General features: G+C 40.8%; 1 protein-coding gene across 1 annotated transcript in view; it reads left to right on the forward strand.

Moving 5' to 3' along the window:
• LOC311145668 (phospholipase B1, membrane-associated-like) overlaps positions 1–14,360 on the forward strand; it is a gene marked incomplete at both ends in the record, with an annotated part of 147,455 nt that overhangs the window by 85,664 nt on the left and 47,431 nt on the right. Inside the window, 6 exons of the mRNA XM_084181931.1 lie at positions 231–298; positions 390–433; positions 9,772–9,871; positions 10,437–10,488; positions 11,249–11,329; positions 13,676–13,741. Of these exons, the coding sequence (XP_084038057.1) occupies positions 231–298; positions 390–433; positions 9,772–9,871; positions 10,437–10,488; positions 11,249–11,329; positions 13,676–13,741 (411 nt within the window). The remainder of the gene's footprint in view (positions 1–230; positions 299–389; positions 434–9,771; positions 9,872–10,436; positions 10,489–11,248; positions 11,330–13,675; positions 13,742–14,360) is intronic.

Here is a 14,360-nt window from a genome sequence, read left to right on the forward strand (position 1 = left end):
ATGACCACATCAAGCTTGTGACTCATCATACCTTCAAGAAATGGTCAAGCATTTTTGGGGGGGTTTGATATTTGTGCATCTAACTTTCTCACTCATCATTATTCACGATTCATTCAGGATTATCCGTAATCATGGTAGAAGCCACATCAATGTAAAAGTGTTTAGAAACATATTATTTTCTTATTGACAATAAAAAAGTCTGTGTTGCCTGACAGTTTTCTCTTTGTCAGGCTGGGTTTGGAGCAAAGGCAAAAAATATCCTGCAACTGAGCACTGAGAACAGAGGGGTATCATGGAGGTGAGATATTAATACACTCACTCATTTAACTTGTAAATCACAAAAGGTGCTGAATACACCTTTCACATAATTACTTGTTCTTTTGTGTTAGCATCGGGGGAGACGAAACCCTGGAGACTGTCACAACATTACCTAGTGAGTTCCCTCTTTTCTCTGAGTCATCTCTTTTTACCACTGTCGCTGCGAAAAACATATCCACAAAGTGTCTCAGAAAAGGTCCTAGGAATCCTATTAAAACCTGTTATAAGCAATAATGTATATAAACACTAGACAAGCCACCGATGGGGCGCTGTTTTGAAGCCACTGCGCCACCATCTTTGTACTCCACCACCATTGTTTAAAAGGTTTTGGAAGATATAGAAATGCATTTACTAATGTCTTGCCTTAGTATATTATATTACAGACACCTTTAACGCCTCATTAAAAATATAAAACCATTTTCTTAAAGTAGAATATTTAGAGAGTACTAATGTTACGGTCCTCACTACATTAAATAAAGACTTAATTAGTGTATATTATGTCCTTGAAACATTTTGAAATATTGTAGAATTCCATGAATTCCTATGGACGACTGCTCCTTCTGAGAAGCACCAATATGGTGAACGGTGGCGTCAGAGCCTCTCATTGGCCAATACATAGCATTGGTTATAAGACCAAAAAAAATCCCAGCTCAGAGTAGGATTTTAGGATGATATTAAGACAGTGCTTAGACAAACTCTGAGCCAGTAGTAAAATCAATTCATAAATGTTTCTCAGTTGGTTATCATGACAGTTTGAGGTACCAAAAAGGAAGATTGTGGTGACACTCATTGACATTGTTGCAAATGATTGGGTATAACCAATTGTAATGAGGCATCATCGTCAGCTGTGAACTCCATAGCACACTTCAGACAACCACGATGAATATGACTGTACATCAAATGTTGCAACGGTGAAACATTTGATATAATTTGCCTGCCACGATTACTTTGCCAACTTTTTAAATTCTTGCCTAATATACTGGCATGCATACTTTTTAGGGGACACATTTGAATATTTTGAATAATGCGAAAGGCCTATTGCACTGAAATAATGCACTGATAAATGTGAAATACAATTATAATGTAGGGTATATTAATTAAAAGAAAGGGGAATATAAGATAATTAAAGAGTGGTTATACAGTGAGGGAAACTGTCACGACTGTCTGTGAGATGCGGTAAACGAAGTCAGGCGCAGGACACAGAACTCTCGGATACGTACTTTTAATACGAAAAGGATCCAAAAGGACACAGAAAATAACTCCACGCAGGGAGGAAATAACCCGCTCACAAAATAGACAACCGTGAAGGGGAAAACAATCACACACAAAGTACAGATGAGAGACAGGGGTAATTATAAGGGAAACAATTAACATAATGACGAACAGGTGTAAACAATACAGACAAAACTAAACAAACACCGATAACAACGAATGGCAGTAGCTAGTACTCCGGGGACGACGAACGCCGAAGCCTGCCCGAGCAAGGAGGATGAGCAGCCTCGGCAGAATCCGTGACAGAAACAAGTATTTGATCCCCTGCTGATTTTGTACGTTTGCCCAATGACAAATAAATTATCAGTCTATAATTTTAATGGTAGGTTTATTTGAACAGTGAGAGACAGAATAACAACAAAAATATCCAGAAAAACTAAAAAAAATGTTATAAATTGATTTGCATTTTAATGAGGGAAATAAGTATTTAAACCCCCTCTCAATCAGAAAGATTTGTGGCTCCCAGGTGTCTTTTATACAGGTAACGAGCTGAGATTAGGAGCACACTCTTAAAGGGAGTGCTCCTAATCTCAGCTTGTTACCTGTATAAAAGACACCTGTCCACAGAAGCAATCAATCAATCAGATTCCAAACTCTCCACCATGGCCAAGACCAAAGAGTTCTCCAAGGATGTCAGGGACAAGATTGTAGACCTACACAAGGCTGGAATGGGCTACAAGACCATCGCCAAGCAGCTTGGTGAGAAGGTGACAACAGTTGGTGCGATTATTCGCAAATGGAAGAAACACAAAATAACTGTCAATCTCCCTCGGCCTGAGGCTCCATGCAAGATTTCACCTCGTGGAGTTGCAATGATCATGAGAACGGTGAGGAATCAGCCCAGAACTACACGGGAGGATCTTGTCAATGATCTCAAGGCAGCTGGGACCATAGTCACCAAGAAAACAATTGGTAACACACTACGCCGTGAAGGACTGAAATCCTGCTGCGCCCACAAGGTCCCCCTGCTCAAGAAAGCACATATTCAGGGCCGTCTGAAGTTTGCCAATGAACATCTGAATGATTTAGTGGAGAACTGGGTGAAAGTGTTGTGGTCAGATGAGACCAAAATGGAGCTCTTTGGCATCAACTCGCCGTGTTTGGAGGAGGAGGAATGCTGCCTATGACCCCAAGAACACCATCCCCACCATCAAATATGGAGGTGGAAACATTATGCTTTGGGGGTGTTTTTCTGCTAAGGGGACAGGACAACTTCACCGCATCAAAGGGACGATGGACGGGGCAATGTACCGTCAAATCTTGGGTGAGAACCTCCTTCCCTCAGCCAGGGCATTGAAAATGGGTCGTGGATGGGTATTCCAGTATGACAATGACCCAAAACACACGGCCAAGGCAACAAAGGAGTGGCTGAAGAAGAAGCACATTAAGGTCCTGGAGTAGCCTAGCCAGTCTACAGACCTTAATCCCATGGAAAATCTGTGGAGGGAGCTGAAGGTTCGAGTTGCCAAACGTCAGCCTCAAAACCTTAATGACTTGGAGAAGATCTGCAAAGAGGAGTGGAACAAAATCCCTCCTGAGATGTGTGCAAACCTGGTGGCCAACTACAAGAAACGTCTGACCTCTGTGATTGCCAACAAGGGTTTTGCCACCAAGTACTAAGTAATGTTTTGCAGAGGGGTCAAATACTTATTTCCCTCATTAAAATGCAAATCAATTTATAACATTTTTGACATGCGTTTTTCTGGATTTTTTTTCTGTCTCTCGTGTTCAAATAAACCTACCATTAAAATTATAGACTGATCATGTCTTTGTCAGTGGGCAAACGTACAAAATCAGCAGGGGATCAAATACTTATTTCCCTCACTGTATATATATATATATATATATACATACTACCGTTCAAAAGTTTGAGATCACTTAGAATTGTCTGTGTTTATTTTTTTTGGTCAATTAAAATAACATCAAATTGATCAGAAATACAGTGTAGACATTGATAATGTTGTAAATGGCTATTGTAGCTGGAAACGGCTGATTTTTTATGGACGTCTACTTAGGCGTACAGAGGCCCATTATCAGCAACCATCAGTTCTGTGTTCCAATGGCACGTTGTGCTTGCTAATCCACGTTTTTCATTTTAAAAGGCTAACTAATTAGAAAACTATTTTGCAATTATGTTAGCACAGCTGAAAACTGGCCTTCTTGAGACTAGTTGAGTATCTGGAGCATCAGCAATTGTGGGTTCGATTACAGGCTCAAAATGGCCAGAAACAAATTACTTTCTTCTGAAACTCGTCAGTCTATTCTTGTTCTGAGAAATGAAGGCAATTCTATGCGAGAAATTGCCAAGAAACTGAAGATCTCGTACAACGCTGTGTACTACTCCCTTCACAGAACAGCGCAAACTGGCTCTAACCAGAATAGAAAGAGGAGTGGAAGGCCCCGGTGGACAATTGAGCAAGAGGACAAATACATTAGCGTGTCTAGTTTGAGAAACAGGCGCCTCACAGGTCCTCAACTGGCATTTTCATTAAATAGTACCTGCAAAACACCAGTCTCAACGTCAACAGTGAAGAGGCGACTCCTGGATGCTGACCTTCTAGGCAGAGTTGCAAAGAAAAAGCAATATCTCAGGCTGCCCATCTTAATCTTTTATTTTTATTGGCCAGTCTGAGATATGGCTTTTTCTTTGACGAGTTTCAGAAGAAAGTTATTTGTTTCTGGCCATTTTGAGCCTGTAATCGAACCCACAATTGCTGATTTTACATTTTTAAAATTTTTGTTATTTAGCAGACGCTCTTATCCAGAGCGACATACAGTTAGTGAGTGCATAAATGTCAAAAAAAAAAAAAAAAATCTTTAGTTTTATTATTATTATTATTTTATTTTGGGGGGGAGTGATGCTCCAGATACTCAACTAGTCTCAAGAAGGCCAGTTTTATTGCTTCTTTAATCAGCACATCAGTTTTCAGCTGTGCTAACATAATTGCAAAAGGGTTTTCTAATTATCAATTAGCCTTTTAAAATGATAAACTTGGATTAGCAAACACAACGTGCCATTGGAACACAGGACTGATGGTTGCTGATAATGGGCCTCTGTACGCCTATGTAGATATTCCATAAAATATCAGTCATTTCCAGCTACAATAGCCATTTACAACATTAACAATGTCTACACTGTATTTCTGATCAATTTGATGTTATTTTAATGGACAAAAATCTCTGGATAACATTCACAAAACTAATTATTACCTCATTATCAGTCTCATTCTGAATGTTGCATACTCCTTGAACCTGCAAGAACCCTAACCTTATTGATGAATCAGCAATACACAAATTGGCTTAATTATTTATTTACTAACTAACTTAATAATAACACAGAATACATAAACACACACACACGGTATAGGTTATTGATTACTAATGTAATACAATGAAAACAGGTCCCTAGTGGACTGGACTAATAGCATGACTGTTTGGTTATAAAAAGAGTAATCAGAAAGGGAGAGACAAAGAGATTCAACTATCGTGACATTTGGAAGCTACGCTCATAGAAATGTTAATACATAGCACCCTAACCACCGCTCATTCGGATTAGAAATGCAATATATATTTACACGTAGCTGTCCTTGATCATCTTCTCTCTGCTGAACCACTTTCTCAAAAAGGTTTTGAGTGACTCGGCTTGTCTTCGAATGGAGTATTTGCTAGAATAGATGCTTCAGATGTACCAACGGTTGTTTGAGATGGGATTGTCCTTCCCATCTCATGTCTTTAGTGAAAGTTCTAGACTACTTTACATGCCAGCTGCAGACTGATATGATAAGGTCTAGTGTGTTTATCTGCTTCTTCACCTCGTGTAGAGGTTGAGAGTTTCAGAGTTTCACCATTTCAAACGTATGGACTACCGTCTCACGTTTTCTGGTCTGTAGAGTGTCAACCATTTGTAGCGCTCAGCTCCCGCTGCACGTCGGCATGTCTGTAGAGGTTTAACCATTTATAACGTGAGCTCGCGCTTCACGTCGGCTGGTCTTTCTCATTAAAAGTTCTAACAATTCTAAGCGTGCAGTTGCCACTCTCACGTTTTCTGGTCTTTCTGGTCTAACCACTTTAAGCCATGTAGCCACAGCTCCGGCTTCCTGGTCTAATGTTAATTTGTCTTTCAAGCCTTTATGCCTTTTTGGTAAAAGGGGCGTTCCTACTTGCTGACACGATCTCCAATGGCACTTGGGGCGTGGCTAGTTACAGTACTGTGCAAAGGATATGATTAGAAGATATCTCTTATGACTCCTAATATCACATTCCTATTTTAACAAAAATATTTTCATCAATTTTCATATCACATAGACAACGTATTGGATGGAAACTTGACAGGTAAATGGGGTATCCTTCCTAAGTTACAGTATTTGGTTCATGCAGTTTTTAATAACATCACAAAATAATAAACAATATGACATGATTATTCTTTAGATCCCCACTGACCATTCCAAACAGTTGGAGCTCAGGAATAATGTTCCAATGTTCACTTTTATTGACGTAAGAGTTTTTAGGCAGCAAAGAGTCTCTGGAACAAAGAAAATCTCAGTCTTCCCATACTAGAGACCAAAAGGAGTCCTTTTCTGCAAACGTTTAAGTCATAAAACCGGCCCAACTCCCCTTCTCCTCTCCTGTGGGAGGGGGGGGGGGGGGGGGGGGGGTCTGGCTATCTGTCATCCATTTGCCAAGCTAATCTGGCACCTCTGATCCTCACCAAGGAGAGAGTCATGACACACATTTCGTTTGAATGCATTCAGTTGTGCAACTGACTAGGCATACCCTTTTCCCAGTCTCCTTGCACTTGCCAAACACTACGCCACTCCAACGGACGTTAGTTTTTTCTCCACAATGAATCGATCTGAGTAACTCCCCAACCCTTCATCGAATGCAAACACATTCGGGGCTCTCTGATTGGTCCAGAAACGGATGGATTGGGCCAGAGCACACTTGGGTAAAACGGCGGTTAAATAATGTGTCATAGGCTTTCATACTCAGATTGGTTAGAGACGATACAATCGCTGATTACTTTGTTTTGTACAACACCCCTCGTGCCCCTTGTCAGCACAAACGACTTCAATGATGGCAGTCTCAGTGGAAGAATTTAGTGTGAGTCATCAGGCTAACTCCACACACCACTGGGCGCTAAAAAAATGGGTACAGAGGCTTCCTGCTCTGCCCCCCTGAAGGACAGTGTCACACAACTACTCACATGGGCCTACCTGACTTCTAAATAGGCCCCCACTGACTCTCCGTTATTCGAGGCACACCTGTCTGGGCCTCACTGCTGCCTCACCCTTCTTGGCCATCTCTGGAGGTCCAAACAGGACCCCACTGATCTGGTGACCACACCCCTGTCTGGGCCTCACTCCTCCCTCACCCATATTTGTATTTATTATGGATCCCCATTAGCTGCTGCCAAGGCTGCAGCTACTCTTCCTGGGGTCCACATCACAAAATAAACAAACAAAATAAAACAGTACATCACATAACATGACCACACCACTACATATCCACAGCACAACATTTACAATACCATCATACAACAATATTTAAATGTACGTGTGTGTCTTTGCTAGCATGTGTGTGCTAGCGTGTGTGTTTGCCTGTGGGTCTCTTCACAGTCCGCTTTGTTCCATAAGGTGTAATTTTATCCATTGTTGAAATCTAATTTTACTGCTTGCATGATAATAGAGTTCCATGTAGTCATGGCTCTGTGTAGTACTATGCGTTTCCGGGAGTCTGTTCTGGACTTGGGGACTGGCCCTCTCTGGAGCTCCAGACAGGCCCCCACTGACCTGGTGACCTCTCCCTACTCAAGGCACCCCTGTCTGGCCCTCACTGCTGTCTCGCCCTCTCAGGAGCTCCACAGTCCTGCCTGGCTACCTGCCTTCCCTGTCCCTGGGCCTGAGAATCCAGCTTACTCCCTGGACCTCCAGGACTCCACACCTACTCTCCCTAATCTTCCTACCGGGGCACATCCACTTCCAGAACCATGCAAACCGGGGCACCCGCAATTAAACACCCCATACTAAGACCTCTAAATGTTGGTGTTTTTACCAGGGATGTTTTAGTTGCACAATTTTACATCTAGCTAAAGGTGTTTGGTGCAGTATTTCTCAAGTAAAACAAATTGGGACATTTTGTATTATGTAAACAAAGTCTGAGCTGCTCGACAGGTCTGTCTTAATGTCTATGCTTTTGGACAGAGAGCAATCACCGCAGCTGTTCACCCCATGTTAGTGGGCAAATCGACATCATCAAATCTAAATAAAATTTTAATTTACACGTTGTGAAGCACGGATGTTCCAAACTCCGTTTTAGACGAGACTGACTTTATGACCAAAATTATCCTATTTGGACTTAGTAGTAAGTCTTGACACTAGAATAACTGTTTCTGACTCACACAGACCGTTTTCAAAGGGATTCGTTGCTTTTTAAAAGCAGCTGCTCTTTAACAACCCTATAGTCGATGTCTGTGCCCCCATGGAAATCGAATTAGCATAATACAAAAAAATCCCCATATAAATCTTTCAGTTTAAGCTAGAGATATCTATCAATCCACCGCATCCGCCGATGTTGCACTTCCGCATCTGCGGGGAAAGGTGACAGAGCTAGACCTGTGTTTGTCAAACCATGAGACATCCCGAAAATCGGTCTTCTCACAAAATCGTCTGTAGCGTCCGAACGGTTGGACCTACAAAATATTATGACCCCTCTATGGAAAGATGAGACTCTCACGAACATGTTCTCTGTTTTTTCTCTACGACCCCCACAAGCGTCTTGGGACTCGTCTGAAGTCGGAACTGCGATCTGCCAACTTCTGTCTGTAGCGTCCAAACGGTTTGGGCTACACACTAATATGAACCCTCTGTGGAAAGGTGAGACTCTCACAGGGACGCCCACAGGCCTCACAAGACTTGTCTGAAGGTCCCCCGGTACCAGTTGAACAAATTTATGGAAGTATTTGGAGACTGTTTAGTGCCAAAAATAAGGGGTACATGTCCGCCAAAAAAATCCTGATCTTTCTTATATCTCTCAGATATAGGACAGACACTTCAGAACAAACTTCCTTTTGATTCTTTTTTGGGGGGGGACTATGTGTTGTTCCATGTACTGAATATGTTATTCAATGTGTTGGTATGGGCTAATAGCAATAAGACCAAATAACATTTTTCATTTAAAAAATGTTTTTTGGGGGATACTTCAAGGGGGTTTAAAATTCAAAATCAAATAGCAAAATGATCCTTGGTATGACCTACTTAAAACAATTCCATATAGCTTAGATATATGAACTTAAAAACAAATTGATTGAAAAGCTCCTTGATCAATTCTGTCGACCAGCCAGTGGTTGTGTTTTCGGGGGTTGAATTAAATGTATTCTGTGTATGCAAAGGTAAGTTAATATCAATTACTAAGAAGTGCTTAAATTAAAACACATAGGAAAGGCGTACATTTCCTAAGTTCGAATCGGTTCCCAAGTCACTTGCCAATAATGCATAAAATGTTTGAGGTCTATCATTCTTACTGAACACAATCAAAGTTAACATAGATGTCTTCAATTGCCTAACTTATAGATATGCCCAATTTAGACATATAAAAAAAAACGGATATTGGGCTCCAAAGGGATAACTTGAAATAACAATCAAATAATCAAAATAAAAATTTTAATTATTTAATAGCCTAGTGGTTATAAGTATTTAGGCATATCATGTGAAATAGGTCTTGTGAAATCATTGTCAAAAGCGCAAGAGATATTGTTGAATGTAAGTCTAGGTCATTTATGGGTTGATCATACAGAAATGTCACAACATTCCTACAACAATTCCAAAGCAATTGAGTGTCTATGCCATGGGAACCTCTGACTCGCTGACTTTTTATATTATCAAGACACATAGGCTACTGGTACATCTTAACTTGTTTGGACAGCTCATGAGGTCTCCTAAATATCTGTCGACTAGGTAGGACTCTCATGACTTAAGAGGCGTCATGCATATAGCTTTTTCGTTTACCGTAAGAGTAGGAGTTAAATGTCTCTATTCTCAGCACTTACGAGCAATTTTCTATTCTGAGACGCTATGTGGATACAGCCCCGGAGCGGAGAATGAACCGTCACTTATTTTAAGAAACACTGCGCTCACGTACAAGTTCCCGTTGTGTACTAGTGTCTATCTGGTTCCCTTGTGTCAGATATTCTGAGGAAATTCAACCCAAACATCGAAGGTGTCTCCAAGGGTCAGAGCAAGAAGCAGAATGGCTTCAATGTGGCTGTGTCAGGAGCCAAAGTAGCGTAAGTAGCCTGTTATAATGTCAACTGTCGTTAGGCCTAGAGAAAGCTACCATCAGCGCAACGTAACAGCTGATATGAGCTTTTAACACCATTATGTAGGACTTATACGCGGTGCCTCATGTTTTTCTCGACCAATAATTTAATTTACCTGTATTTCAGTCATTATCCACAAAGTGTAGATAGTTAAAATGTGTCTACCTATAAAAACTATTGTCAACAAGTTACAACAACGTATCCCGTCAACCAACTGAATATGTCAAACAGCGTTTATACCTAATAATTTCTCCCCACCGCACAGCCGCGTTGGACATGCGTTTCATGCCCTTTGGTTTGGTGGCACCTGGTTTTGGTTTGTCCGACAGCGTTGTGGTGGACTGGTGAGAAATTATTGGGGATAAATGCTATTCAACGTTTTTCAGTTGGTGGATGGACAGCGCCGTCACTCAAGCCTAAGCCCTCTCCCGACCACAACTCCCGTTAAAAACCATTGAGTTTCTGCGTATTTGACAGATCCTGGTTTTGAAAATGCCCTTATGTTTCTAACTCCTCCCTTTAACTCACACAGGGGAATCCCAGAGCAGGTCAGACGCCTCATCGATGCCATGAAGAACAATACGGTGAGAAGAGATAATATCTCTAGATAATATCTATACAGTGAGAAGAGATAACATTATATTATAATTAGGGCTGTCAAACGATTAAAACATTTAATCGAGTTAACTTGCAGAATTTGCTGCAATTAAGTGAGCTGTAATTTAAGATTTTTCATACAAAGAACATTACAATAATATTGCTGTCTTGATTTTGTCTAAATTAAATGTTAGCAAAATGTGTTAATTGAGAAAGCACACTTTATTTAACCTCAATGTCAACTTGTTTTTACATGGCATTGATTTTAGCTGTATAGATTATCTATTTCGGATGTTTTCAGCTTATTTTCAACGCATTCGGACAATGCGATAAAAAAAACTAACATTTCAAAAAGTTAACTCGAGTTAACTGATTAACTCAGACAGCCCTAATTATAATAATGGCTTGCATTTATGTAGCAGCACCATAAAGGGCTTTACGATGTATGGGATTGTTGACTTGCCCATCCACCACCAATGTGTAGCACCATAGCCTTTTTAAGGATAGCTTTTCCACTCCCTATTTTGTATTTATTATTAATTCAATTCAAGTGAGTAAAACTTGCAGTACCTCTTACAGTGGCAGCAGAGGGGCTTTTCGGATGGCTTGCATACACCCAAAAGCTGACATATTGTGCATTTTTGGACGAACAATCATCTCTGTTGTGTGTTTGCTGCATCAATAATTGGACAACATTGTCTCCCTCTCTTATTTCCCTCTCCCTCTCTATCCCACTCACATACACAGGCGGTGGATTTCGAGAAGGACTGGAAATTGGTGACCCTCTTCATTGGGGGCAATGACCTGTGTCAGTACTGCAATAATAGGGCGAGTCTAAATAATAAGAATAATATCATAACCATTATAACTTTACTAGCAGCAATTTAATCAGCTGATTGGATAATGATAAATCAATAGCACGTTTTGAAAGGCTTTTCCCATTTAAGTCTGCATGAATGTTACATTGAAATGCATTTATATTTTAATATCGGTGTGCATGATTCATGCCACAATGAAATTGCAATGTTAAAATGAAAAAAATTGGAAATCATAAACTAAATGAAAATGGTAAACATAACATGGCAAATGTTAAACCGAAAATGTTAAATGCAATGTGTAAATTGAAATGGAAAGTGTCTGTCTTGGAGATTAAATTGGGATCATACATGCTCTGCTAATGTCGATTACTAAAAAGGAGTATAACGGTACGGCGAACTTAACAAACAAGGCATTTGTGGTAAGTGCATGGAGGCCGCCATCTTTATGCACCTTGGCAATTTTTCTGGAGTCACGCAAAGTTACTCATCACATGGTCTCCGAACCATCTCCGTTACACTAGCAGCTCCTTGACCACACAGCAGGCACACTTTCAACAGGGCTCAGATGGGTCTCTGAGTAGCAGGAGAAGGATGGTGAATTGTAACTGACGTAGTGCATTGACCACACATGCATGATTAGTAGTCCCAACCTTGCCTGAGACCTGAAGAGTTTCATTGGCTTCCTGAATCAATGCCTAGGCTTGGGTTTAGCAGACCAATTTGCTCTTCTGGTGCACAGGATACCTGGGTTCGCACCCTGTTGGTTACACTAGTCAAATATCAATTCACAGAGAGCTTGATATGGCTAGTATGTACTACATACAGTGAGGGAAAAAAGTATTTGATCCTCTGCTGATTTTGTACTTTTGCCCACTGACAAAGAAATGATCAGTCTATAATTTTAATGGTAGGTTTATTTGGACAGTGAGAGACATAATAATAACAAAAAATTCCAGAAAGATGCATGTCAAACATGTTATAAATTGAATTTGCATTTTAATGAGGGAAATAAGTATTTGACCCCCTCTCAATCAGAAAGATTTCTGGCTCCCAGGTGTCTTTTATACAGGTAACGAGCTGAGATTAGGAGCACACTCTTAAAGGGAGTGCTCCTAATCTCAGTTTGTTACCTGTATAAAAGACACCTGTCCACAGAAGCAATCAATCAATCAGATTCCAAACTCTCCACCATGGCCAAGACCAAAGAGCTCTTCAAGGATGTCAGGGACAAGATTGTACACCTACACAAGGCTGGAATGGGCTACAAGACCATCGCCAAGCAGCTTGATGAGAAGGTAACAACAGTTGGTGCGATTATTCGCAAATGGAAGAAACACAAAATAACTGTCAATCTCCCTCGGCCTGGGGCTCCATGCAAGATCTCACCTTGTGGAGTTGCAATGATCATGAGAATGGTGAGGAATCAGCCCAGAACTACACGGGAGGATCTTGTCAATGATCCCAAGGCAGCTGGACCATAGTCACCAAGAAAACAATTGGTAACACACTACGCTGTGAAGGACTGAAATCCTGAAGCGCCCGCAAGGTCCCCCTGCTCAAGAAAGCACATATACATGCCCGTCTGAAGTTTGCCAATGAACATCTGAATGATTCAGAGGAGAACTGGGTGAAAGTGTTGTGGTCAGATCAGACCAAAATGGAGCTCTTTGGCATCAACTCAACTCACCGTGTTTGGAGGAGGAGGAATGCTGCCTATGACCTCAAGAACACCATCCCCACTGTCAAACATGGAGGTGGAAACATTATCCTTTGGGGGTGTTTTTCTGCTAAGGGGACAGGACAACTTCACCGCATCAAAGGGACGATGGACGGGGCCATGTAACGTCAAATCTTGGGTGGGAACCTCCTTCCCTCAGCCAGGGCATTGAAAATGGGTTGTGGATGGGTATTCCAGCATGACAATGACCCAAAACACACGGCCAAGGCAACAAAGGAGTAGCTCAAGAAGAAGCACATTAAGGTCCTGCTTGGCGATGGTCTTGTAGCCCATTCCATTTTTGACATGCGTTTTTCTGGATTTTTTTGTTGTTATTCTGTCTCTCACTGTTCAAATAAACCTACCATTAAAATTATAGACTGATCATGTCTTTGTCAGTGGGCAAACGTACAAAATCAGCAGGGGATCAAATACTTTTTTCCCTCACTGTATGTATGTATGTATGTATGTATTGTAGCAATCCTCGCTATATGAGCCACGCTACAATTCCCACCAAGTGGGTTAATCCTATTGCCGCGATGTGTTTTGCCTTTCATGCCGGGGACCCTGGTTCGCTTCCCGCTCCCTTTGTTTGCTATGTATGTTCAGTAACACTTCCATTCCCATCTCTCAATACAGGCCTCATTATCCCCCAAGAACTATAGCCGGCATATGATGGCGAGCTTGGACCTGCTCTACAAAGAGGTAATAGGACGTCTTTATCATTGGGCATGGAACCTAATTTTATGTGGGAAATTTGCATGGTTTAGTTTTAGGCTTAAAGGAAAATTCCACCCAAAAACAATATTTCATTAGTCCATTGTTTATATCCCACAATGTTTTGCATGTCAGCAATCACTGACAAGCAATAACTTTCAAAATACAAAAATACAGGTGGTATGATGCATTTTGCATCAGATGATGCTGCATTTTGCATCATATGAAGCAAAATGCATCATTCCGGCTGTATTTCTGTATTTTGAAGGTTGTATATTTTGAAAACTTGAGTTTTTCTTTTAAGTACTCAGCTGTAAAAAATAAATAAAAAGGTGTGGCAACCCATGTAATCAAAATGTAATTTAACATGCACTCTGAAATGTATCTTTGACATGTTAAATGAACACGTTTGAATGGCAAACGGACTGTATGAACATTTCCAGTAGGGCCTACTTACTAATTCTTCATACTCATTTAAATGTAGGCAAACTTTTTGCTGACTCAATTAAATAAAAAGTAGCACAATTGCATGACTTTGAGAAGATTACTTGTAGCCTAGGCCTATTATTAGATTAGAAGACCTTTGCTATATTCAGTTTGGAATATG

Source organism: Coregonus lavaretus, assembly GCF_964263955.1.
Source record: "Coregonus lavaretus genome assembly, chromosome: 18".
NCBI lineage: Eukaryota > Metazoa > Chordata > Actinopteri > Salmoniformes > Salmonidae > Coregonus > Coregonus lavaretus.